Genomic DNA, 27,946 nt, shown 5'->3' on the forward strand with positions numbered 1-27,946 from the left:
ACTCAACTAGATCCCCTCTCGACCGACCCCGCACCAAACCCAACACTCCGGTTTTGATGCCAAAAACCCCGCCTCCAAGAAGGGGGCGTACAAGAAAGAGAGAAAAACCTTTCAAAACGATTATTACAAACCATTGATTGGCCACAGGAACCATCCAGTCACACACATGTCCCCACCTCCGGTCACGTGACCTAAAACTCTCTCTCACACACTCATAGTGCGTTTCCCACGAACGCTATAGCACCCGACAAGCAAATACAGGACATCTGTGGCCTAAGCGGACACCCCATTACGTTCAGCGGGCGGCATCTGCTCGAAAGCCAAGCCGAGGGCCTGGAGCGATCTCCGCGCGGCTGACCTCCCTCCGCGTCCTCGCCCTGGCGCCTTCTCTGCGCGCGCCCCGGGACAAAGAGGGAGTCGTTGCTAATCCCCTCCCAGACTAAAGACGCCGCCACCTGCCGTCTGCCCCCGGGAAGAGGCGCTTCAGGCCCAAGCGATCGTCTTCGAGGCGAACGACCCGTCAACGAAGAGCGCGCCGGCTTCGCAGATGCTCAAAAACTTACACCGCGCGCCTTTCCGACACTACGAGACACATCGTCATTCAGCTTCTCGTCAGCTTGTCATGCCGAATGACCCAGCCACCTCCGACGCGACAGAGGTACTCAGGCTAATCGCCCCCGTCTTTTGACACACAAAAGGACGGGCACAACACACGCTCTCCGCGGCTCCGAACTTGGCGTCCGTGCGGCTACATGAAAGAGACACAGGATCGTAGCTACCAGCGGAGGCGACGCCAATACATGGGCCACCGGCGGCCTTCATTAATTACATGCGGAGCCCGAACTTAACAGTGCATGGCATACATCTGCATGGGCGTCGGCAGGATTCTCTCGTGAGGGGCGCAAACCCGTTGCACCGTGTTACAAGGCGGGGCGTTGAAATAACATAAGCGAAGAGTAACAACATCCGCGGGATATCAAAGCTCTTCTCTGATCTTAACGGTTATAACGGTCTCAAAATGTTTATAGACGCTCATATGTCCCAACAAGAAACCTGGTTACATTTGACTAATCATTTTAATCATAACGATCGGGAGAACGGGCTTTGGAAACAGATGTGAGGCATGAGGAGTACTTTTACGCTGATTGGTTCTGGGCGTAGGTGCTCGATCTCCTGCACCAAACGGCACCTCGAGCATATAAGCGTAGTTAGGGGTCGGAGATGTAGACACACACCAGCAACCAACAAGCCGGTTTCCGGCCAGCCGCCGCGGTTATTGCAGTGAGGATTCGAGGTTGCAATGCAGCAAGTCGAAACAGCTATGATTTCGTAAGCGCTGCATTAAGGCGTAATCGGTGGTATAAAGCGACTAGTCGGCGCGGGAGTCGTTCTGGTAGCTTACACTCGAGCTCATGATTAGAACTGATTACATGATTACAATCATGATTACATGATCATGATTACACTCGCCCAGCTTCGCACACTTGTTCAATATGACTCGAGCTCGGGGTCCATGTAGTGCAAGAAGGCATAATGGTGCTCTGGAAGAGACCAGAGACGGTGCTGCTCCATTAAAACAAGTGCCTTCGTCATAGCTGAGACATCAGTGAAGGATACCTTCCTCATGTTATGCACTTGAAGGCCCCTGCGAACTGCTTCATCTGCCTTCTTGTTCCCTGGAACAGCACGGCGGCCTGGAAGCCACTGAAATGCCACTCGGGGCCCAGTGTCTTTGGCTAGATGGTGATGTTATTTCACGAGAGGAGCGTTCGTGAATGCAGTCGTTGCGCTGTAGGCTTTGGAGGGCTGAAAATGGAGTCCAAAAGGGTCATGGTTTGGGCCTGTTGGTGATGCATAATTGTCCGCAACCCGACGTCCAAACAGCAGTCGTCCAGCTGGCAGAAGACGCCTCCAGGGCCCATGGGTTCCTGACCGCCGCCTGAAGGGACGAGGACACTGCCACTCCCAAGCAGTGACTCCGTCTTAACAGAGACGACTATCATAGTTTTTTCATCATCATCATCATCAGTTCTAATTAAGCTGAAAATGGACCAGCGGTTGGCGGAGAGTGCTTCCTTGATGGCGTGAAGCTCGGCTGACAGATGACGTCGTCCGCTCGAGGCAATGAGAGAACGTTTGGCCAGTGGATGAAATAGAGATCCCAGAGGAACTGCGCTCAAGCGTACATGAGCCGTCTGCAAAAATTGTTTGTGCCTGAGTATAGCTGGCTAATGTGGGCGTGTGTTAACTGTAAGACTGTGTTAACTGCTAACTGCTTTGAGGCATATTCTTCTTAGAATCAATTCCGGGGATGTTGCATCTAATATGCAATGGCAAAAGGGTCCAGGGCGGGAAATTAGACGGCAATGAATTTGCTGCCTGGGAGGGAATGTTTGACCAAAACTTGAGTTGCCATTTTCTATCACGCGCGTTTATTTGTGAGTTTTGGCGTGCATCCCACGTCGCAGGTTCGGCTCGTTATTTCAATACCTGCACGAGATAGGCGACACTGAAATGATTTAAAATACTGCTGTGATCGTGATGATGTTCATCGAACTGTTCACACTGCCTGCGCGCCGTCTCGGGTTTATTTTTTGGCCGTGTCTAGAGTGCCGTCCGACGGTATTATAAGCATTCCACAATATCGACGTCCACTGGCGTTTTATAACAAAATTGCCGCGCCTGGCCCTACATCGCTCTAGATAACGTATAGGTAGACAACCTAACATAAACATAACATAGCATGACCTAACGCACTCAAAGAAATAATTTAGAACACTAAAACTAACCTAAGCCATAAAAATTATAGTTCAATTTAAAGATGAAAAAAAAAAAAACTGACGCCGAGCCGGCATCGAACCTCTATCCCTGTGAATACGAATCTAAGACGGATCCTCTGCTCCAAAGCTACTTTTTTAGGGGCGAAGCTCCTAAAGCCATGGGTCTGTTCATCCCTTGTGTCTCGTGGTACGTGACCGCCGCATGCTTTCGGAGATGTCGCAAAGTGGGCCGCGTTGCACGCGCAAGAACCGGCTGCAACCGGCAGAGCGCGAGCTTGTCTGTGTTCGCCAACGGAGGCGCGAGCGCACGTGCACTGCGAGGGGGAGATCACGCAAGAGATCACACCACGAACGCAGGCAGTCGTTCTCGGAGATCGAACGAGACGCAAGGACCTTTGCTCGTTTCCTCTCGTCTTGTTCGGGCACAAGTTCGCCCTAAATAAAAGTTCTTTCTTTACCGTTGTGTCCCATCCTACGTGACAAATTGTGGTGGAGGTGCGGGGTAGTCCTCGATGGCGCGGGGTCTTTCACCAGGTCTGGGCCTGGGAGCATTGACTCCGAAAATAAAAGTTGATTTGTACAATGTACGCACACAGTCTTACGTCTTTCTTAATGATGTAATGGGCGAACTTTCACGGGAGAGTTACGGTTACCGATGACCTCCCCCTCTCGAGCTTCGCCCCACTTATCATCATTCATTCCGTGGATATGGCGTGATTTTTTTTTCTTTATTGCCTGTCTTCAGTATACACAATAAGAACAAAAAAAAAAGGATTACAAAGCGCGGAAAGACATCAGCACGCCACTTGCTAGTGCGCGCTTGTTAAAAAGGCCGAAGCCATGCCACACTTTCCAACACATTTAACCAGTCAGGTGAAGATGGTTGGGCTTTATACACTTCTAAGATCTCCCGTACACTCTGGCAGAACAACTCTCTGCTCGGTTTCACATCAACATCATTATGGCGAACTGCCATTCGAGATTTCCATATACTATGCAGGGCCAGCAACATCAAAAGATCATACGGGACGCGGCCGTCGTTTTCAACGGCCAAGAACCTGATTCCATGGCTATCCAACGGGAAATCCTTTTTAGTGTTCTCTGCAAAACGTCCCAGAGGAACACCCCGTCCAAGTTTTAACAGGTAATACTCCCACGTGTAATTTGAAGAAAAAAGACTTTACATAAGGCGGGACAGTCATTTTTTTTCACACGCTGACACACATCTTGTCCTGGCCCTGCACTGCCAATCGCGCGACAAAAATTTAAAATCGCAAACTTTGAACCGCCCTGCAAGACAAGCCGTGACGGATTCAATTGCAACGCCCAAACTCTGTTTAATTAACCGCATACACCCCCCAGAAACGCCAACTGCGTGACTTACGCAAACATGGTGGTGCGCATACACACTCTTTGGGCGGAGCTTGCCTAGTCGTATATATCAATGTCATCGGACGGCACTTTAGCCATGCCTGCAGCTATCAGCTAGAGTGCCGTCGGACGGCACTCTAGACACTGCGTATTTTTAAATGCAGAGCATTTAAGTAACTCACGATGTCACCCGCGTTGGCGTCCGTAGTCCGCATCGCTCCCCGTCGGTCTGGCATTGGATTGGATTCGATTGGATTGGATTGGCTTGGATTGGCTTGGCTTGGCTTGGCTTGGATTGGTATGAATTTGGATTGGATTGGATTAAAGTGGATTGTGTTGGATTGTGTTGCGTCATAGCCGCGCCACGTTGCGTCATAGCCGCTCCACGTTGCGTCATAGCCACGGCAGGGGGTTCACGGCACGTTTCACGTTTCACCTTCGACTTCATCGACAATGTCTACGCGGGAAGAGAAGGCGGCGCGGCGGCGTGCTGCGGATGCTGAGCGCAAGCGCCGCAAGCGAGCCGCCGACGCCGAACTTCGCCAGCGAGAAGCCGCAGCCATTCGTGAACGTCGGGCGGCGATGCGGGAGGGAAAACAAGCACAAAAAGAACAGAACTCCTGCTGGCGCAGTTTCCGGCAGGGGGCGCGCGAAGGCGGGAAATTTGAAATGCGTCGGGTGGTAGCAGTGAGCGGATAACGGCGCTACAGCCCATTATGGCGAATCAGTGCTCTGCATTTCCAACAGTTTTCACGTAGAGTGGAACGGCTGTAACTTTTTTTAACTTCTTTTTTCCTCTTCCTTCTGCCCTTTTCTGTCATCATCATCATCATCATCACCAGCCTATCTACGCGCACTGCAGGGCAAAGGCCTCTCCCATTATTCTCCAATTACCCCGGTCCTGTGACCAATTTATCCCTGCAAACTTCTTGATCTCATCCGCCCATCTAACTTTCTGCCGCCCCCTGCTTGCCTTCTCTAGGGATCCAGTCTGTTACCCTTAATGAATAACGGTTATCTTGCCTGCGCATTACATGCCCCGCCCACGTCCATTTCTTCTTTTTAATTTCTACTAGTATGTCCTTAACACGCATTTGTTCCCTGACCCTCCCGTTCCCTTTTCTGTATGGTGCCTTTTCTATCCTCCCCTACCCATTCCCCCGCCGAGTAGAATGTCGGAGTAGAATGTAGTAAAGAGCCCTCCGAGCTGTTTAAGCTTGAGCTCTGGCCGTGCCGAACGTAAACAGAAAACCCCGCTCGGGGAATGGGAGAGCGGGAAAATGCTAGGCGAAGAAGTCTGAGGAGGCAAGGAGTGCACGAGCGGGTGTTGGGAGTGCGCGCTTGAAGAAGAAGAAGAAAAAAAAAAAAACGCCTCCCGCGGTCGGAATCGAATTTCGATTTCTCGCGTTATTGGAGTTTGGCTGAGTTGAAGTTTACTGTCGTTTCGGACTTTGGCAGTCTAGATTTTGGACTTTAGGAGGGTGGTTTGTTTGTAGACTTTGATTGAACTCAATTTTGCATGGAGAAAGCTAAGGAAAGCCAAATTAAAGCTAGCGAAGAGAATCAGCTCTGCCGTTTCTTCAGTCTTCGCATCTCAACTGCGAAGGTTCCGATCTTTTTATTTTGTTTTGTGCCAACCCGTTCTTACACTTGTTCATTCGTCAAAGCACTATGCGTCTACAGGCGCGCGCATCGCGAAGTGGTTTTGCTTCTGAACCCTCTTTGCATCTCCTTTTCTTCAACTTTTTTTTGCGATGCAGAGAAAGCATGCCGAGTCCAGACAGACGGTTGTCCAACATCGTCGAACAACACGGCAAATCGCGCTCGATCGGGACAAGTCGTCGCGGGGAACATGGCGGTCGTTTGCAGAGCGGAATCGATAGTGTGATAGATTCCCTTAGTGAATGCCAGAACATCCATTGGGTATCCATTGAAGTCCATGTTCATCCGCATTTGACGCCAAAGTTCAGCTGCACAGTCCAAGTTATTTCTAAACTGGCTCGCAGACCTTCACCCCGAGGTCTCGCTCGTTCCTTCAACGCCGCCGGGTGATGCAATGAATTTGAAACTGCCGTGTAGCAGCGCCCGATCCGGATTGAGCTCGATCCGGATCGACTGAATCGCGATTGAAAGTGCCCGTGACAGGGGTATAAGATTTGTCCCTAACCGCCGAATGTGTGAAAAAATGAAAAAAAAAATCTCGGGTGACAAAGCGGCAATAAAATAAAACGTCCATCTACAAGTTGTTTGTTTCGTGCTTTTCCCGTTTTTAATGTCCGCTCCGCTCCTTGTTAGATTTAGATGAATCTGCAGTTCTTTACATAGTGCCTAGAATATACTGGCAGTATATTCTAGGCACTATATCTTTACTTCCCTATTTTTTGCTTCCATGTTTGTTGATTTCTTCGAAATGATCCAGATCCAGAAACCGTAACCGAGTCGGATAAAGCTTCAGTGACAAGAAAAACCCGGCAACTTTCCCATAAAAAAATCACGTCATATCCACGGAATGAATGATGATAAGTGGGGCGAAGCTCGAGAGGGGGAGATCATCGGTAACCGTAACTCTCCCGTGAAAGTTCGCCATTACATCATTAAGAAAGACGTAAGACTGTGTGCGTACATTGTACAAATCAACTTTTATTTTCGGAGTCAATGCTCCCAGGCCCAGACCTGGTGAAAGACCCCGCGCCATCGAGGACTACCCCGCACCTCCACCACAATTTGTCACGTAGGATGGGACACAACGGTAAAGAAAGAACTTTTATTTAGGGCGAACTTGTGCCCGAACAAGACGAGAGGAAACGAGCAAAGGTCCTTGCGTCTCGTTCGATCTCCGAGAACGACTGCCTGCGTTCGTGGCGTGATCTCTTGCGTGAAAGTGTCGCGACGGAGGTTAGGCCTAATTCTCCAGCGTCGCTCAACGACCAACAAAGCCACAGCCGCAGACGCGAACGCGGCTGCTCTTGAGGCAGCTGCCGACGCGGCTGCCGGCTCGACGACGGCGGCTCCGCTTCCCCCGGCGCAGCCACACCCAGCCTTCGGTGACAACGACTCTCATTCGGAACCTTCAACATCGACGATGTCCAAGAGTTCAGCGGCCGTCCACCGAGAAGAGGCAAAGCCCTCAGACTCCGAAGACGACATTGACCTAGAAGAAAATATGGATGAAGAGGACACCCAGGACTGGCAAAGAGTCTTACCCACTCGACGGAATCGGACCACCAAAGCTGACAGAGTAAGTCGTACTCGTTTCTTACTACAACTGAGGCCTCTGGCAAAAATCCAAATAAGAACGGTCCCTAAGCAGGCTATTGCCAATATTATTGGACTTACAGCTCCCAGCGCGGAGCTCGCCGAAATGGCGTCTGTAACCTACGACGACGCAGCGAATAGTGCCCGCTTAAGGCTTTACGATGAGAGTCACGTTGTCAAAATGCTCAAGATCGATCGCCTTACGTTCAGGAAAGAAGACAGGAAGCACACTATTGAAATCGCCATTGACCGCATGGATCTGAACCGAAACACCATAAGAGGTGTAATACAGATTGACCGCAATAACACGCCTGAGAAGATTTTCAACTGGCTTCGCTGTGAACAGACCGACATTCTGAAAGTCCAGAAGATTGGTAAATCGGACCGCGCCATAGTGACATTCGTCGGTACGACTCTGCCCAGGGTAGTAAAGTATTATATGGAACTGGTCAAAGTGGACGAATACAAACCGAAGAGGTTTGTATGTTTTAATTGTCACAACCTGGGACACATGGCACGCTTCTGCCCGTATATTGGTGTATGCAGGGAATGTGGAAGGTCGCACCCGGATACGGACGATTGTGCATCGACATTGTACTGTGTTGCCTGCAAAGAGGTTGGACACCTTGTAGTTAGTAAAGTCTGCCCCAGCCGCCTTCCTCAGGAGGTCGACCGACGGACTGACCAGTCGACTACTACTAAACGCAGCACGAACAGAAGTCTGGGTGGGAATCCGGCCTGGCGTCAGTTGGGCGGACGCCGGCACCTGCAGACAAACAGCAGCATGTGCACCCGATAACAACGGTCCTAATAATGACGGCACCAAACAAAAAGGACAAGAACCTCTTGACCTTTCGCTGGAAAATGCACATTTGAAGCGTCAGTTGACAGAACTCCGAACTGAGCTACAGCAAATCCGCCAGGAACTCCAAAGCCTGCGGCAACAAGCGGCACAGCAGACACCGCGACGTCCTTCTTCGTCACCCGCCCCTCCAGCTAGCGGTAGGCGCAGCCGCTCGCGCGCGAAGAAACGAACGCCTACGACCCAATTTGCAAATACTACGGAATCCAAGAAACTGGCCACGACTCAGATGCTGACCCAACGGGATGCCCAGCTCAAATTCGAAGCGCCTCGAGAACTACAAAAAGCCTTCAGTGGGATTCATGAACTTCAAGGCCTTTTCAATACATTAACCGCGGACATCCGTCAACTCACTGAGCAGATGAGAGGTTTCCTCCAAATACGTCACCTGAGCAAGCTAAGAGGAAGAAGGTACAGCAACACCAATAACAGTGACGCACATGCATCCTGTGGGCTAACGTACGGGATAGCAGAGGACCCCGGCCCCCGCTCGCGGAAACATGTGCAGGCGAGGCGTAAGGAAACAAGGGTCCCCACAATCCCAACCGGCTCATCATTCAGTGGAACTGTCGCAGTTTCTCGACCAACAGTCCTATTCTTAAACAACAAGTCGCTACACTCAGACCTCTCGCGCTTCTCCTACAAGAAACGAGAGGAGTCTGTAAAATCCCAAATTACAATACGTATATGACACCCGCCATTGTGCATGTGGGCGCCAACGCAGTGGAAAAAATAGAAGGCCAGGCAGCAATCCTGTTGCGAAAAGACTGCAAAGCGGTACAGTACCGTTGCGATCTTGACTGTAACAGGCACAGGGAGGTCGTAGTAGTCAAGGTTGATCCCCCTTGGAGCAGGCCCGTATTACTGGTGTCTGTCTATTACAGACCGTATGGCTCAGACCGTTACAGCGACACATACGATTGTATTTCTCACACATTTTCTTTACTAAGATTTGACGGCCCGGTTATCGTTGGTGGCGACTTTAATGCGCGAAGCCCCTTATGGGGGTACACGAAGACGGACGTTAGGGGATCCCTCCTTGAACAAGCCCTAGAGTTTAGTCCGTTGGATCTACGAAACGAGCCTAATGTGGCTACTCGTATTGGACTCCATTGCACTCAATCCGACACAACTCCAAACCTCACCTTGTGTACGCCAGGTGCAATACGTAGTTGGGATGTTGCCGACATCACATGGGGAAGTGATCACATCCCGATCCTTATTCAGATTAACGCCAAGAAGGTACGAGTTCGCAAGAGATACGCTATTACTTCGTGGCCCCTCTTCAGAGACTCCCTCCACACGAGTCCCGACCCGTCCCTTTCTGACTTTATCGAGGCTTTGCAACAAGCCCGAGGTCATGCAGTCGACGAAATCGAAAGTACGGTGGAAGTAGAGAGACCAGATACTTACATGATTAGTCTTATGAGGAAGGCGCATAGGCTTACCCACCGCTACCGCACCGGAGGCAAAACGCACCGCGATCTCATGAAACTCAAAAAGCACTACAGGTGCATTAATGAACATCAAAAACAACTGCAAAATGAGCGATGGTATCGTCTTTGCGAGCGCCTGGGTCAGGAAAAGAGCCTCTCTCATCTCTGGGCTATTTTCCGTAGCCTCAGTGGGAAAGCCAAAACTAAATTGCCAGTGGTAGACGCCTTACTCCTGAAAGATACTCCAGCAACGGTAGAATTGGAGATTATGACAACCTTCTTTCCGCATGCGACTCAGGATAAGTCCCGGCTGCGTACTTTGCCGGTCATTACAGTTGCGAGCCCGCAAGAGTCGCTTGACTGTTCTTTTACCCTAGCAGAACTACAGATCGCCATCATGCAAGGATAACCCCGCTCGGCACCAGAACATGATGGGGTTACATGGCAAGAGCTCCGAAACCTACCCACCATTGGTCACGAAGCCCTTCTTTCGCTCATCAATCAATCGTGGACAACCGGTATCGTTTCGGACCACCTGAAGACAACTATTCTACACCCAATTCCTAAGCCAGGTAAAGATTCCAGCAAGATTGAAAACCTCAGACCAATATCCCTTACACCAACAATCTGCAAATTGACTGAACGTATGATTAACAACCGGCTGCAATTCCACCTTGAAAATACTTCTTGGTTTCATCCTGCCCAAACGGGATTTCGACCCAACCTCGGCACCCAAGATTATCTTTGGCTTCTCCGACGCGTGCTGAATCGCAAATCCCGCAAGCGTTGTCCGGACTACTTGTTAGCCCTGGACATGCGCAAGGCATTTGATAATGTAAATCAAGAAGGCATTCTACGCGAACTAGCGCTTGCCTTCCCCAGCCAGAAAGCACAGAACTGGATTAGGAATTTCCTCGAACACAGGCCGATTCGCCTCAACCACAAAGGCTATCAAACCTGGTCACCCTCAACATTCTATTTGGATAGAGGAGTCCCCCAAGGATCTATTCTCGGACCTATCCTCTTCAACCTCGCCATGAATCGGATCGCAAGAACACTTGAACAAGACAAATCCGCACGTTTCGCGATCTACGCGGACGACATTGTTGTCTGGACGGAAGCTGCCGATTATCCTGACCACATGATCATGCAAGCGGAGCTTCAATCGGCTGTACTCAGCCTAGAAAAATCCCTTTCTGACTTCAGTCTTCACCTATCTGCACAAAAGACTGAATTTCTCAGTGTGGATGGCCGCACCGCAACAAATCCAGCATTCCAGATACCATTGCAGATAGGTGACCCCACCATTCAGTCCAAAAATGGGACAATCCGTTTACTCGGAATACAAGTAGGTAGCTGCAATAGTCCAAACGCGTGGATACGGCAACTTCGTTCCACATGGCGCCCTACACTCCACCTCATTACTCGGATGTCCAACAAATACGGAGGAGTGACCCAACGGACCTGCCTCACACTCGGCAGAGCAATAGGCCTCGGTAGACTGACGTACGGGTTCCCTGCATATGAATTTAGCACTCGTCACGTCAAGGATCTCCAGATACTGTACAGGTCTCTTGTTCGTGCTGTCACGGGCCTTCCTCGTCGCACCCCAATAACTACCCTTGAACAAGCCCTGCCTTTACCTCCGCTTAATATATTGATCGAAGAAACGCAAGCACGGCACCGACATAGGCTTGAACTCACTCATCAGGGCTATAAGCTACAGAAATGGAACCAACTCGATAGCAAGTCGGATTTGGACACGCTTCCGTCTCTGCTTCCCCCCTGGGAAAGGCCAGCGGTTGGAATTATAAGAAAGCGGCCGATTCCACGCATTCGACATGAGGCCCGTGAACAGCTTATCAGCAAACTGAGCGCAGAACGCTTGCAAGATGAGTTGGACATCTTCACAGATGCTGCCGTAATGGGTAAGGAGGCGGGAGTAGCATGGCGATGCCCAGACCTTCCGCTTCTCAATGGATCAAATCGTGTATTTAATCATTTCGGGCTAGTGGAAGAAGCGGAATTGCTTGGTATCTTCGGCGCCCTTCGAAGACTTCAGGAGCAGGAACCCCAACTCACTGCTCATAGTACCACTCGCTTTAGGATCATCACCGACTCCCACGTGGCCCTTCAAGAACTGAACAAGTCGTACAGTCGCAATGGCGTTGCTAATCAGATTCTTTCACTAATTAAAACGCTACAGAAGAAAAACTTGGAAATTAGATTGGCTTGGACACCTGGCCATTCCACCAGTGCTGTTGGGAATGAGGAGGCACACGACGCTGCCCGGGAGAGTCTTCAGTCTCTTTCACCTCCCACTGACCCACACTCGCACGAAGAGCAACCCTCCAATACCTGGCATCAACAGCGTCGCCAACTGCACACTGGGAGCCGTAGGCGACTACACGATGCGTCTCCGCCTGGCTTCTTATCCCTCATAAGCGGACTGTCAAGATCGGCTGAAATTTTCGCAAACAAAGCCCACGCGAACGTGGCCTACACCCCGGACATTCTTAGAAAATGGCACTTTCCAAACGTCACTTGGTCGGCCTTCTGCCCGTTTTGTGACACGGACACCATTCCGAACTTGTGTCACCTACTCTGGAGGTGTCCTGCCTTCCCCAAAGGACGTGATACACTGATCCAGAAATTCACCCCGCTATCTTCAGAGCAAGATCACCTCGACCTACTTAGATCGGACCCCTCCGCGCTTGAGTGTGTGGCGAACTACGCGATTGTGAGTGGCCTGTTCGAGGCAGTGTGATGCGTGTTTCTAATCTATGTGCCCGGACACAGATGTGAAAGGAGCTAGGGCTATAGCCATGACTTGAACATTGAACAGTGATCTTTTAACTGTAAACTTTTTTTTTTCTCCTGACCCAATCCCCAACCAGGGCGGCCTCCTGCTCAATAAAGCCATTCATTCATTCATCTCTTGCGTGATCTCCCCCTCGCAGTGCACGTGCGCTCGCGCCTCCATTGGCGAACACAGACAAGCTCGCGCTCCCGGTGCCGAGTTTGCGCTGCCGGTTGCAGCCGGTTCTTGCGCGTGCAACGCGGTCCACTTTGCGCCATTTCCGAAAGCATGCGGCGGTCACGTACCACGAGACACAAGGGATGGACAGACCCATGGCTTTAGGAGCTTCGCCCCTAAAAGGGACGGCTAGAAATTAGTTCAGAGATCCTTCTGAAAACATGTACGCAGATCGTAGTTCGCAGCGAAAATGAGACAGATCGTGCTGTTTCACGCATCAAAATGGGCCAAATGCATTTGCCCAATTTCACCCCCGACGCAGTCTATGTTCGCGAAATGAGTGGCCAATAAATACGCCAGATGACGTTAGTTATCGCGGCTCACGATCACGACCAGCTGCAATCCATAAGCACTGCTGGGTGACACGTAAAAGAGCCAGAAGTTTTGGGCGTATGTGGCAGCACTTGACCGGAAACCCACCCCAGCAGAGCTCCGGGCTGAAACAGGCGCGCCCGTCAGGGACATCGTGGAACGCCTCACCCGCCACATGGCGCAGCTGTACGACCCCTTGCCGCCCAATGCAACTGAAGAGCGAAGTGAAGCTTAGTCCGCTTCACACGGCAGTATCGCGGACACTTACGAGTGCGACTGGCAGGTGTCTCGGCGCGCGCTGGACCGAGCACTTGCCGGAATGAGCTCGAGCACGGCCCAGGGTCTGGATGCAATGCCGGCGGGCTTGGTGAAAAGCCTAGGGGATGTGGCCCGCGACACCCTTGTTTTCACCGCAACCATTGCTGGGGAGGCAGTTCCAGCCGATGGCAGTGCGGCCGCGTGCGCCTCGTCCGCAAGAAAGGTGGGGATATTCTGGCATTGTACGGGACTTTACCCTTGTGGTGAAAAGCTGGATGAGTGCCTGCAGGGCGGAGTGCTCCCGCAGTGCCCTGACGGAGCTGCAGAATGGCTTGCGATCCAATCGCCGCCTCGAAGACAATCTGTTCGCCTTGAGCCAGACAATTGAACTGGCACGGAAGGAGTCGCGGCCTCTTCGCGACAGCGTCCCTCACGAGCCCATGCTCAGCCGAATGTCGGCCCTGGGTATGCCACAAACACTGATGGACATCCTACGCCGGCTGTACGAGAACAACACCGTGGTGGCCTGCCTAGGTGACTATCGATCGCAGTCGGTACCTGTACGGCGGGGTCTAAAGCAGGGCTGTCCGCTCTCCCCCCTGCTCTACATGCTGTATGTTTCTGGGCTGGAGCGAAGTCTTTAACACCAGTTTGCTCCCTGACCCACTGCGCTCTCTTGTCCCTTAATGTTACCCCTATCATTTTCCGCTCCATTGCCCGCTGAGTCGTTCTCAATTTAAGTTGAACCCTCTTAGTGAGCCTCCTAGTTTCTGCCCCGTAGGTGAGTACCGGTAAGATGCAGGTGTCATACAATTTCTTCTTCAGCGACAATGGTAGGCTGCTATTCATTATCTGAGAATGTCTGCTATATGCACCCCACCCCATTCTGATCCTTCTAATTATCTCTGCCTCATGGTTGGGATCTGGGGTCACAACTTGGCCTAAGTAGATATATTCGTTTACCACTTCCACTGCCTCACCACCTATCTCAAACCGCTGTGCTGTCCCGAGGTTATTGGTCAACCTCATTCACCCTTCTCTTAACCCCACACCAAACTGCAAAGCATGCGGAGCCCTCGCGACCCTTCCCCACATCATATGGGGATGCATCAAAGACCCTTTCCCCCCATATCCTCCAATGAGCAGTGGGAGGAGGCACTGGCGAGCTCAGACCAGGACCCAAATCTCCCTGGTCACCAGAGCCGCCGACGTCGCTGCCCGGCATGAACCGGCAGCCACAACAGCCTTCTAACCGCGCAAAGCTCAATAAAGTGCTTTTTCTCTCTCTCTCTGTCTCTCTGACAAGAAATTTTCATGTTACGTTTTTTTCGCTGCTATGCGTGCCTACCAGCCCACTAATCATAGAATGACACATTCGACGGTCGAGCGCGGCGTAAACATTCATTTACGGCGTCGTTTATTCGTGTCAATTTCGGTTTCGACAAAACGAACGCCGAGCGGCCGCCATGAAAGGAGGTATAACGTGACGTCACCATTCTTGCCGTATCGCTGCCGCTCTGGACGCGCGCGCGAGCGAGCGCATACGCGCGCCCAGACCGGGCGAGGTCTTCACCGTCCCCACGCGGTCCCCACGTGCCCAGGCAGCATGACGTCAGTCCCAAAACCATGACGTGTACACACCGTAGCAGCGCGCGCCAACCACAGCCAGCTTCGTCACGGGAGCCCCGACGTCAACAGTTTGGGGTAAGTAGCAGATGATTGCATGTCGGCCCGCTCTGGGCTTTCTCGTGCCGGTGAAGATTAAAATTTTTAAATATGTTACGCCAAACGGTTGCTGTTGAAACTTGCTGGGAGATATCTCCTGATTAAACGGAAGCATTTAACATAGTTATCTCAGCTTTGAAATTTCGTGTCAGCACTCCTTTAAGTGATGGCGAGCAGAGTAGTTCGCTAAAAACATATTTCGCTCTGGGTGACTTTGGTTGGGCAAAGATTTGCTTAATAATTGTTACAAGAAGTTCTTGAAATGATGCGCTGCTCGCATTTGTTGTCAGCATTGTCGGGTTGCTTTGTTTTTGCGCACGGTGTAATTTCTTTTTCCACGAGAGCTGCTGGTGGACCAAATTTAAGATGCAAGATGGCAGCTGAAGGGGCCCTGCATTCTCTTGCTCTTAGGGTCACGATATGCTCCGCGCCTTTGGAAGAAAGGAAGCTTTTCACCACCACCATGAGTAGAGGCATTCAGAGGCGAATCTATGGCGCTCCAGTATGCGTAAGATTATGAAGTACGTCATACGACCTACAGTACCAGCCGATAAGTTGGTCCGCTCCAAGGGCAGTCTGATGGAGGCAGACAGTTTTTCTTTTTTACACTTTCATGACCGCGCCTATCCCCATCGATAGCATGCTATCGACGAATATAAATTCAAATTTTGGCGTTCACCGAGCTCTTCTGGACCGCTAACGCCATTCAAATGGTAAAGGAGGAAGTATTTTATCAGTTTCGCTTTCGAGTTTCGTTTTTCCGCCGCGTGGGCGATTTTTAAATGTCCTTCGCCGGCGGGGAGACGAGCTCACGTGGTTTCAGTTATGGCGTCGCCGGCGCTCGCCGATGCATCGCGCGAACGGTGAATTTCGGCGGATTCCGATGTAACTGAGCTTGAATCTGTGCATGATGGTAGCAGCACAGACACATAAGACGACTTCGATTCGTCAGACTTCCCTACGGTCAGCGAAAGTGCGTCAAGTCGCCCCGGACCATCACCAGGTGTGAGCCCTTGAGTTTCGCTTTCTTCTCCGGTCACTATCGCGGGCGCGCGCTGTTGTAAACAGATTCGGCCCTGTTCTGAAAGGCCACAGCTCTTATCTGCAGCTCTGCAGGGTGTCGACGACGTTTGGGCGCGCCCGATTGGCGCCGGCTGCACAGAAAGCCGAGTTTTCTCCACGAAGACGGCCCGTTGTTGACCTTGGCGTAGCGCTCCGGAGCAGCGCGCGGCTGTACACATTTTTGTATGCAACTTTTGTACCGACACCACTTATATTTGCAGTTTTATTCTATAAGCGGTTTTTGTCAAACTGTATATTTCAAATTGTTTTATGTTTACCATGTGTGAAGTAGCATTGAGGTTATCGTCGAAAACGTCAATGTTTTTGTTTGTTACTTTTTGTTTTCGGAATTTTTTAAAATAAAATTACTAGTTTGAAATAATTACTGTTGAAAAGCCCCATTCTTCCTCTATCATATCATAACCTACACTTTAGCATCCATCACTGTAAGAAAAATATTTCCTGGACTACCCAAAAACAACCGTAGGCACTTGTGCTTATATAATTGTATGTATGGAAATAACTTTTCTTTACAGATCTCATTTTTGCATAGTACCTTTTCTGGCCTTTATGTTCAAATTGAACATTTCAAAATTTCGTTTATAAGTACCCTTTGCAAAGTGGCATTGTTTTCATCATTGTTTTTCTTCAGACTTTTTCTGCTTTGTTAATTTTTAAATAGAATTTGCAATACATGTTTGAAATTGATATTATCAGAAAGCCCCATTCTTCGATTTCGTAACTTACACTTTAGCATCGATCATTTTCTGTGGCAAGGAAAAATATTTCCTGGACCGTCACCCGAAAATAACCGGTAGGCACAAGTGTTTATATAATTGTGTGTATCTAAATAACTTTTGTACTTAGGGAGCTCATTTTTGCAGTGTTACTTTATAATTCCCTCATGTTCAAATTGTATATTTCAAAATTTTTTGTGTACCCTGTGCAAAGTGGCATTGATGTTTTTATCATTTTTCTTTTTATTTTTGGTTTTGTTAATTTTTAAATAAAATTTGTATTAAATCTGTTGTTTGAAATTATTACTGTTAGAAAGCTCTATTCTTTGTCTATCATTTCGTATCTTACATATCAGCATCACTCATTGTCTGTGGCAAGAAAAAAATATTTCCAGGAAGGCCAAAAAACAACAGGAAAAGGGAAATTTGGGCCAGTTGGTATTGGAGTCATGATACGGGACGATCGCTGACTAACAACTGAATGTTTATTAGGGCAGAAAAACAGAAAATACACAGATGTGCATGCACCGCAAGCACATTACGAAAAAGAAAAATGGAAAGTAGGCATTACCAAAAACAACGATTTTTCCGAAGTGACGAAAGTGCTAATCTTCAGAAGCTAGAGTTGCACATGCTTCACTAGCTGGCGCCAGCTTCCCAAGAGCTGGCGTGGGATGTGTCACGTCCCCTGCTGTGGTTTCCACTGGCCACAGCAGGAGTCAGTGCCAAATGGTGGGACATTCCCCGTTCCCAATGTGCCGCAGCGTTGCTCGGGTGCAGCAACAGCCATGCAAGGCCTCCTCAGAAAACAGTTCCCTCGGTCAACAGCAGACCCCAAAACTGGGTGCAGCAGAGAACAGGTCTCCCAAAGGACACAAAGTTGCTATGCCACCTGTTATTCAGCTGCGCGCAACACAGCCACAGGCTGGCTCAAGGCACTGGTGCAGCATTTACCTCCCAGCCAGCATCGAACAGGCCAAGCTCGATGTCCCTACACGCGGGTTGAGTATTTCACGGTTACTCGTGACACACATCAACGCGCTCGGGGCACACTTGTCGGCTGCACTCACGCCCCGGCCGCTCCCCGTGCAATCAAGCCAGCTTACAAAGACCACGCTTACATCGATCCTCTGAAGTCGGCTTCGCCTCAAAACCTTAGATGCACACGCCACACACGGCAAGAGTCGCAGTGCGCTCATTGTATCCTCGCAAGCAAAGTGCAGAAGAAACAATGCCCACCACACCACTTGCACTCTTCTCGCTCGGCAAGTGTAGCAACGTTCCGGTGGGGCCTCATCAGCAAACACTGTGCAAAGACCTTGCCAGCGGCAAAACACGGCAGGTGTTGAGAGCCAGTTAATAATGCAACCGTGCACATGTTGCGGTCGCGGTGGCCTTTGTCTGGAGAAAGCTCACGAAACGCAAGTAGAGGCGCCTGCAAATTGGGGCGCTGCCATTGTGGCAGGCATTCATTGCGGCTGCCACGGGACCAGCCTGGAGGGGGATCAGGGGCTGCTGCCCAGCCTGAGGATGAACTGCAGCAGGTACATCTGGATGGAGATCTCCGTGGGGCTGTTGGTGACGAAGAAGCCCGGGACGCCAGCCTTCTCCAGGGTCACCTGCTGGTCGCTCACCTGTGCAAGGAACCACGGCTGCTGACTGCTGCTCCCACCACTGGATGTCAGTGCGCAACTTTAGTCCAGCCAAGTGCTACTTGCATCTGGATTTCTGCAGCACGCTCAGTCTCTCGCTATGTCGTGGCACAAAGACCACAACGTGCACCACCTTACAATAGGATAAAACGTTACCAATAGTACCAGTGGCAATTGTGCTGGTTCCTCTGTCTTTGCTGGCAAGGCATGTGTCCACTATTACAAAACTGCAGCCCGTCCAAAGGCTTTCTATTACATTTATAGAGTTCTGCCACAAATGTATTCCTGCTCCATCAACAACGCACACACCACTGGCGCTGCATTGAATTGGGCAGGCATGAACAATCACTGACGCGTGTAAACAAAAATTCAGAACAAAACATTAGATGCCGCACTGCATTTGTGCACTGTGTTGGGCAGGAACCGGCAAACTCTGAGGCATAAAAGTGAGTTCTCTATGCTGCCTCACTTGAAAGGGGAGACCGGGTGGCATGGCCAGGGTGACTCGACATGTACCAGTAGCGAAACTCCCCATAGGTCCTGTTATGGAACGGGACGCAGACGCGAGGCCATGGCTGAGCCGGACCGAGGTTTATTCGCTTCTTTCTCCTCTAGCCCCTGATCCCGATGATAGTACGCGGTCCTCTTCCTCTTCTTCCATAATTCCGTAACAGCTCCCATGTATCAAAGGCCAGCCCGCGGCTGCCCCCTGCACCGGGGCAAACACTGGCAGGCAGAGGGCAAGGGGACGAGCCTGTTGCCTGTTGGCAGAAAGTTGAAGTAGTAGGTGCTCAGGCTGCTGCCACAAGGCATAAAAAGAAAAACCGGGGAAACGTAAACAGATACTACCCAAGTTTTGTTTTCTAATTTAGAAAGCAAGCTTTATTTATTTTGCTAAGTAAGCGTTAGGCAAAGTCGAGTTCCCATCCCCCAGGTGCCGCACCGGTACACTTGCCCCTCAGCTTCCACGAAGCAGGGGGCTCGGCCGCCAGGATTCACAACTGGTTTATATTGAAGAACTCTGGGCGCGACCACACACTTCACGATTGGATTCACCTGCGCCACTGTAACGGTGCTGCAATTCGCTGTTCAAAGCTGCTCAGGTGGCCAAATTGTGTGTGTGCGCCAAATCTGGAGCTCTGCCATTAACAGCCATGACTGCTCCTGTTCCTGCGCTGGCGAGGCACTCGAGCAAGCCAGGCCACTGGTGGGGGCCCGAAGAGGCACCACGTGGGCCCAAGCGGCCCCGAACCAGCACATTCGCTCAGGTGGCGTCAGAATGCATGGAAAGAAGGACACCGCTTTCTCCAATTCCAATGGAAACCAGCACAGATGAATGACTGAGCCCTGTACACGAGGCGGGTTCAGCTTTTGTGTCAACATGCCAACTGCGCATTAACCTCTGCCTGCAAGCTCAGCGTTTGCCATGATCCGAGTTTCACTCCTGGTCAGCCCCATTTTGAACTCACGCATTGGTCCAGCTGAGTGATGATCTTCATGTCAAGGCGGTTCACCTCTTCCGTGTGCATCTTCTTCATGGCCTGCAGTGGAGTTCGCCATTAGGACAGGCCAACACTCAAGCACAGCCCCGTGCAGCTTACAACACAAAGCTGGAGTAAAAAGTAGCATGCAACTATTTTGCACGTACGCTTCAGCTTATCTCAAACACGCGTACTTCAGGAAACAAATGAGGAAGCCTCGATTACAGTCGTGGGAAAGTAGGAGCACCAGCAACAGTGCAGCTGGAGGCCCATCCTGCAGGCTCCCCCCGACGTGCCTGGCCCATAGCAAAAAAGAGGCGCCTACGACGATTATGAGCTATCCTCCTGATGCACAAAAGATTGGCGCACTTACTGAATAAGCGCTGCACGACGTGCATATTAGAGTTCAAACAAAACACGACTGAGGTGAAGCCAGAGAGAGAGAGAGGGGGAGAAACTGCACTTCTCTTTGAAGCTTGTACTCTGTCTACTTTGCATTTTGCAGACTCATCAAACAGCATCTATGGGTATAAGTGAATCTGTGCCGCTAAGCTAGGCCACAAGCAGTGGCGAAAGTCCAAGTTTGGGTCCATTTAGAAGCAGCCACTTTGGGCGGGCCCCGACTGGCTGAAGGCATGGCAAAAAGCAAGCACGGTCGGTTTCCGAGTGTGCCAGAGGCCTGGCTGCCGGAACGACCGCAAATGGACGCAAAACGAACACAACTCATCATTCTTTCCCAGTCAGGCTCCTTAGCACATGGGCTGAGCGGATGATTAGGCAATACAAACCTCTCGTTCCTTTTCCTGGGCCAGGCTAATCAGAGGAAGGCTCTGCCCAGCAGCAAGCAAGGCTTCCCTCTGCTCTTTCTGCCTCCTCACAAGCTCCGCTTCAGTTTCTGAAAAGCCGGTCAAGTTCATTCACTTTGTGTCACACACAGACCCCAAAGATCATGAGAGCAATGTTGGCAGTAATGCATGTTGTTGGGCTAGTTGGTTCATCATACTGGTACGTATAACTGCGCACACGGACGGGACAAGGAAAAGGAGCGACGGGACGAGTGCAGGCTCACAACTAGTCTATTGAAAAATTGAGCAGGCTAGTAATATACCCACACCAGCACATGCACACACATCACCATCCTCATCACATGATGTAACGGTTTAAAAATTCATGCTCATTTCCATACAGAGATGTGGATGGTTCACTCACACACTGTTCACCATGCTTTCGAATGAAGGAGGCCACCTGTTCTCGGCTTTTGCTCAGCGCCTTCGTCCGAGTCGAAACCGGCTCGCGTGGCTTGCTTTCACAAGCCACGCAGGGGTGCGGAAGGTGGCAGCCCGTTTTGTTACGCATGTTCTGCTGGTGTTCCCTTGATCGGTTGTTCAGACAGCGGCCCGTTTGACCGATGCACACCCGCCCGCATGTGAGCGGGATCATGCACACCACCCCGGTTGCACACTTCACGTATGGCGTCGCCTGTCGTTTCAGGCAACCTGCAAGATGCAAGACACCAGACATGCAAGACGCGTCTGCAAGATTCTTGGGTCAGAGTTGTGTCGACAGGAGAGGCTTCTGTGTGTCATGACCTACAGCCAGGATGCCGACCGAGTCGGGGAGGTGAGGCTCCGTTCCTTTCAGCGTCTCCCTGGCCAGGCAAAAGGGTTTTTGTGGCAAACCCTTGTTCTCAGCTGCGTGAATCTAAAGGTGGCAAGGCTCAAGTGAACATGGGGCTAGTCATTTTAGGTGATGCCAAGCTGCAGAAGGGCCCCAAGTTCAGCCTTCAACCGAGGAATCCGGCGCATGAGCTGTTGACACTAAACAGGCGCGTTGCGGATAAGGCAGAGGAAGAGGACTGAGAACGCTGCCTGCTGGAGGGCATGGACTGCTTGCTGAGGACGTCGAAGAACAGGCCGTCAGTGTCCGTGGAGACTGCCCAATGCACTGTGAAGTATTTCGAGGACAATGACCTGTGATGCTGCAAGCAGACAAAGGAGGAGGATTTCTCGTCTTGCAGTCAGGGACCTACAATGAAAAGGCCCGTCAGGCTGTCCAAAAGAACTTTTCACCCAGGAAGGCGTGGCTGCAAAGGTAAAAGCAAGTGCTTCCGCTTTGTGTAAAGAATTGTCCCTTGACAAACTGGCAAAATCAATTAGTCAGTCCAAAATCGGCAGCCTTGAAATTTTTTTCACAGTGTTGACTCATAAAGACAACTCCCTGTTTAGGCGTATAGTCAGTGAGACGGGTTCGTGGGAACACCAGGTAAGCCGTTTTGTGCAGAAGCACCTGAGCAAGCATAAAATCGCTGGATCCCTATGCAAAAAATTCTGACGAGGTGGTTTTCTTTGGTTATGCCCATTGGCATGCCCATTGGTTATGCGTTTTCAGTGGATGTGACTGATTTGTTTCATTCTATTCCGCACAAAGATCTGTGTAGCTGTTCGAGTACACCGAGACCGCAATGTTGTTGCCTTTCAGAATTCCTGTGGCATGATGGTAGATAACTTTATGACTTCACTTGAATTTTATCTGCAATCTACGTTCGTTGCTTTTAAGGAAGAGTTGTTTGTGCAACGTAAGGGTGTGTGCATTGGTTCATGCGTGGCACCGGTTCTTAGTGAAATTTTTTTTAGCCAGCATTGATTGGAATTTGGAGCGTGACCTGGATGGGCAGGTAATAAAGTTTTTAGATATGTTGATGATTTCTTAAAATTTTTTAACATTTTACCTGTTTTAACTTATTATGATGCTTTTTACCAGATTTTAGACAAGTTCCAATAATTGGGAAAACGCCAGTCTTTTACCCACGAGTTGCCTAACAATGACTGCTCACAGTTTTTAGACATCAACATCACGTTTTTATCAGACCACTTGTGTTGGCTTTACAAACCGAAGGTGCGAAAAGGGTTACTGCCTTATCTGTCTGCGCACTCGAAGACCGTAAAAAGGGCAGCTGCTTCTTCTTGTCTTCAAGGAGCACCAACACATTCAAGCCATCCCAACATTCAGGAAGGTTTCGATCCTCAGGCTGCCCGATCGCTTGCCGCTTGGTTTGCCTTAATGGTTGAGACAGCGGTGGCCGAGTCCTTGCTACAGAAGTTGAAAGGGAACACACCCCAGAGGACAGACGGCCTTAGGCGCAAGAGTTGTTCCATACATCCATCGAGTGGCACACAACCTCAAAAATGTGTCTGGCAGGCACACAGTGACGGTCGTTTCATCTGCGCCTCACAAGTTGGCTAGCCAGTGCCCCCAAGATCCTGAAAGGAATGGAACAGACACCAGGTTGCCTAAAACGGCACGCAATGCCATACGTGAAGTGTGCAACCGGAGTAGTGTACATGATCCCGCTCACATGCGGGCGGGTGCACATCAGTCAAATGGGCCGCTGTCTAAACGACCGTTTAAGGGAACACCAGCTGAATATGCAGAACAAAACAGGCTCCCACCTTCCGCACCCCTGCGTGGCTTGTGAAACCAAGCTGTGCGAGCCGGTTTTGACTCTGACGAAAGCGCTGAGCAAAAGCTGAGAACAGGTGACAAGGGGATTAATCGAGGCCTTCTTCATTCGAAAGCATGGTGAACAGTGTGTGAGTGAACCATCCACATCTCTGTATGGAAATGAGTATGAATTTTTAAACCGTTATATCATGCGATGAGGATGTTGACATGTGTGTGCACGTGCTGGTGTGGGTATATTACTAGCCTGCTCAATTTTTCAATAGACTAGTTGTGAGTCTGCACTCGTCCCGTCTCTTCTTTTCCTTGTCCCGTCCGTGTGCGCAGTTTGACGTACAAGCAATGTTGGCAACTGCATAATCCTCATGGCATGCAAACTCGTGAATCAGCACCCACATGTCATCACCGCAAACAAGCACCAGCCCGAAAATAGACTCCTACTTCAAAAAAAAAAAAAAAAAAGGAGGAGGAGGAGCCCGGGAAGCTCAAGCTCCACTTAGCGATTCCCAACTGCAGACTCCACCAGAACCTTGTGCACCGCACGGGACTGGCGAGGCACCTTTCGTCTGCCTGGGACCCGTTGGCAGAGCACCCGTCGGCCACGCTTCGGGAGCGGCTGCCAGCGCCACGGAGAGCCAGTGCACTTGCCGTGTCAGGTGTGCAAGGCTTGCCTAGCTGGGCAGTGCACACTGGTTGCACGTCTGTGCCCGTCTCGTGTTCTCTCCTTTTGTGGCCGTCTCAAATTTGCGCAGTTTTTCACTTCACGTTAAAGATGCACCAACTGGCCCACCATAAGTCCTCCGACAGCACAGAAGCAGGCTGCTACTGTTGGGCCAACCCTGAGCTAAGTGACTGTGCGCACTAAAAAAGTTGGGCAGTAGGCTTCACAGGGTCCATTCGACAACCACTGAATGCACTTTAGTGCTTTTAAGGGCTTTAGTGGTGCCAAGTGGCAACCATTACTCGCCCTCTCATTCGCATTCACAGTTTTGAAGTAGTACGTCTGTTCGGACATAAGGATACATTCTTCTAACAGCGCTAAAATGACGGCGACAGAGAAAGAAAGACCAACTTTGTCCCCGTCATTTTAGCGCTGTTAGAAGAATGCAACCGTGCCAACCAGCTCGACTTTCGTTACTGCCAAGGATGCAGTTTGCCTGCGGGATGCGCCAGAAGAAGTCGCACCTGGCTCCTCCCGAAAACAAGAAATTATGATTAGGCACCTCCCTGGGCACGTGTTTCCTTGTTTTATACCTGCACTGCACTTGTCCGTAGCTTGCCTCCGCTTCGCTTCTTTTGTTTGCCCGTTTCGTATGCACTGGTGGACTTGTGAGCACCATTGCTTCGCCTTTCACGGCATCCAACATGGACGTACAGCCATGAGCTGAAGTATACGGACCACAGGAGCGGTGGCCAAAACTGATCGCTGGTTGTGCAGTGCCTGATGTCGAGAGCGCGCACAGTGCAGGCACTGCCTAGCAGTACAGAACACATGCCGTAATCACTCGCTTCTTCACGATTACCGCACGCTCTGTAAACTGACGGCAGGGGAACCTCGCTGCCTTTTTGCTGCCTGCTGGTCAACACACCTTCTGTGGAAACGGCACGCTGGCGCAATCGCTGCTCCGCTGCCACAGTTGGCGCGCTGGTGATTATCTCGTGCTTGAAGTTCTTTCTTTCTTTTCTTTTGCATCTCCCCCGTGTCATATATTGAAGCAAAAAATAAAGCAGAAAAAGAAAATCACAGTGCAGTCAAAGAAAATAGTATGACCAAACACCACCTTTGCCGCGTTTGAGGATAGTCGTGAAATTATAGCGCCCTGAATATGTAAGCAAACTTGAAAAATTATTTATGCTAACCTTCCATGCTAAGGTTTTGACAAATACTGCTGTGTTTAGGCCAACTAGAAATGATTGCGTTTAGTTTCTTGAGCTAATTTGGTTAATATTTTCGTGAAAATAGGAAAAAATCGTAAGCCATTTTTGTATATATCTTACATCTTAATAACTTTAGTTTATTAAAATAAAGCAACGTGGGAATGTCAGCTTTCCTGGATGCATTCATATAATTCATGGGCCGCCATTTTTTCCTTTTCGTTTTGAAATTTCGAAGAAGTATTAAATGCTCCAAAAGCAAGATATGCTGTGTTTCACCTCACCAATCAGCCATGTGGTATTCCTTTTTCAGCTGTTCAATACTATATGGGAACTATATGAACTGCCCCACACACACACACACCGACAGATTGGTCACGAATAAGCTGCTATGCTCGATTCGGTGGGTGTCCTTTGCAAAAATATAAGCGCTGTAATAGGGTGTGATGTGAACAATTGCGGGATTTGGTGATGAGGAGCAAGGGGTTGTGGAAGCTGAATAGGATAGGGTTCTTAGTAACGCAATGGTAAGCCTGTTTCATTAGGGGACACGCTTTCCTTGCAGCAGGTGCAAATAAGCCCTTACATTATTGCGAGCAAAGAGAAGGCACCCACGTTGGTTGCCCCCCCTTTTTTTTTTTTCAGATGTATTTACAGCAATGCTTTCCGCTGCGACCTTGTGATACCGAATAAAAAAGGCTACAAGCCCAACGCAGCCACAGCACGCTATGTGCGACAGCATAGCACCATTGCAACATAACAGGTGAGTCGCACCGTTTTCGATGATAGGGCGGTGCCCGGCAGTGTTCCCCTAACTGCGCGGCGTGGTTCCCCTGGCGCTGATTTATCGAGGCAAGAAGCAATCACTAAGGAGCAAGTGATAGTGACATGCATGCAATCCTGATTGGCCGCGCCTGCGCTGTGCGCGGTCTCGACAGTAGGTGCCGCTCGACCAGGTGGCGCATTGGTTAGTTTTGGTCGGCGCTCCCGGGGTCCGTACATAGTTTCTTACAATATACAGGGTGTTGCAACGATAACTGGAACACTTTAAATTTTTTTCCTGAGCGATCCGCCGCTTTGTTCGCGCTCAAACTTCACACAAAGGTCGCATTTTGTGGTCTATTTTGTTTGACACCGGGAACAACAACGGTACTTACCTGTTTATCCTGAAAATAAATAAAAACGATTTTCGCCTATGGGAAAATGGCCGCTGATTTGAACGTGCGAGCCAGCGCAAGTTGATGTTGGAACGACGGAACCACCTGCAGAGTGAAACGCACGTGTGGGATTCACGTACGGAGCCAAATGGTGCAGCAGACGATCAGAAAATGCACCTAGAAATGAGCTAACAGACGATCAGAAAACCCGGTTTTCGGGCTCGCACGTCCAAATCGCCGCCATTTTCCCATAGGCGAAAATCGTTTTTATTTATTTTCAGGATAAACAGGTAAGTACCGTTGTTGTTCCCGGTGTCAAACAAAATAGACCACAAAATGCGACCTTTGTGTGAAGTTTGAGCGCGAACAGAGCGGCGGATCGCTCAGGAAAAATTTTTAAAGTGTTCCAGTTATCGTTGCAACACCCTGTACTTACTAAGAAACTCTATGGGTCCGTATACTTCAGCTCACGGCTGTACCTGTACATGCACGACATTCCAATTGTGGATTCACTCGATGTAGACAGATCTACACATGAGCCGTTATTTTTTATTTGTTGTTCTCGGAACAGTCAGCTGCTGACGTTTTTTGGCTGTTACGAAACCTCTGCGAAACGGAACACGAGATCCGTTCCCTGGGGTTGCCATTCGAAATATGTTCTGGAGTGGTAAAAATCAAATGTGGCAGAAGCAACGGTTTACACAAATTGCCGGCGTACAGGATGAAATGAAAAGCATGTTGCGCTAACCTTGATGCGAGTTCAAGACCGACTTCCGGGTGGAAAACAGCGTGGCCTCGTCTAGCGTTTGCAGCTCTTTGAGGCCGCGCACGATATCGTACACGGTGCCATCCAGCAAGGAGTTTGCGAGGCTCGAAAGAAGCTCGTACGGCAGCCGTTGTTGATACTTCCTGCACGAAACAACAAAGCGGGCGGATCACACGACGACAAACATTGCGCAGTGCTCAAGTGGAAACGAGGACTGCGGCTTACTGAGGCAACTCCGCAGACATCTGTTGGAGTTCCTTGAACAGAGCATAATGTCTCTGCTGGAGATGCTCTTTTTTGGCCAGCTCGTCCGCGACGGCACTGTTTACTGACAGTCCCGAACATGAGGCTACCGGCTGGGTCCCGCTGTGGGTTAAGTAGTTGTTCATGGTCTGCCCTGGGCCGGACGACAAGCTAGTCGTGGAGCAGGAAAATGGTAGCATTCTGTGACCATCGCATGGCTCACAAACACGGGCACAAGTGGAACAGAGAGTGAAACGAAACGCAACCGGCACACCGCAGGAACCAGGTCAACATCGAAGAGCTCTGGGTAAACACGGCATAAACACGGTACCTGAAGTGGCGGAGAGACGCGCATGCGCGCATCCACAGTGTCCACAGTTGCATACAACAAGCTTGAGACTGCAAGAAAAGTTTACAATGATGTTAAAAAGCAGCAGTCTTAAATAACTGTATACAACAAAATGGTGCTAAAATTACT

General features: G+C 50.2%; 1 protein-coding gene across 2 annotated transcripts; it reads right to left on the reverse strand.

Moving 5' to 3' along the window:
- Window positions 1-17,302: 17,302 nt before the first annotated feature.
- On the reverse strand, window positions 17,303-27,862 carry Gdl (gonadal protein gdl). 2 transcript variants are annotated; one of them, XM_077684318.1, is made up of 5 exons: window positions 27,451-27,862; window positions 27,208-27,368; window positions 20,757-20,863; window positions 19,957-20,028; window positions 17,303-18,509 (listed from the first exon to the last, which is right to left on the reverse strand). In XM_077684318.1, exons 1-5 carry the CDS (start codon window positions 27,666-27,668, stop codon window positions 18,192-18,194), a joined length of 876 nt encoding a protein of 291 aa, XP_077540444.1. In that variant the 5' UTR covers window positions 27,669-27,862; the 3' UTR covers window positions 17,303-18,191. The 2 variants fall into 2 exon arrangements, with proteins under 2 accessions (XP_077540444.1, XP_077540445.1); XM_077684319.1 differs by having other exon boundaries at window positions 18,195-18,469.
- Between the last annotated feature and the right edge of the window lie 84 nt (window positions 27,863-27,946).

This window comes from Haemaphysalis longicornis, unplaced genomic scaffold, assembly GCF_048455015.1.
Source record: "Haemaphysalis longicornis isolate Haplotype H1 unplaced genomic scaffold, Haemaphysalis longicornis Haplotype H1 scaffold_9, whole genome shotgun sequence".
Classification (NCBI taxonomy): domain Eukaryota; kingdom Metazoa; phylum Arthropoda; class Arachnida; order Ixodida; family Ixodidae; genus Haemaphysalis; species Haemaphysalis longicornis.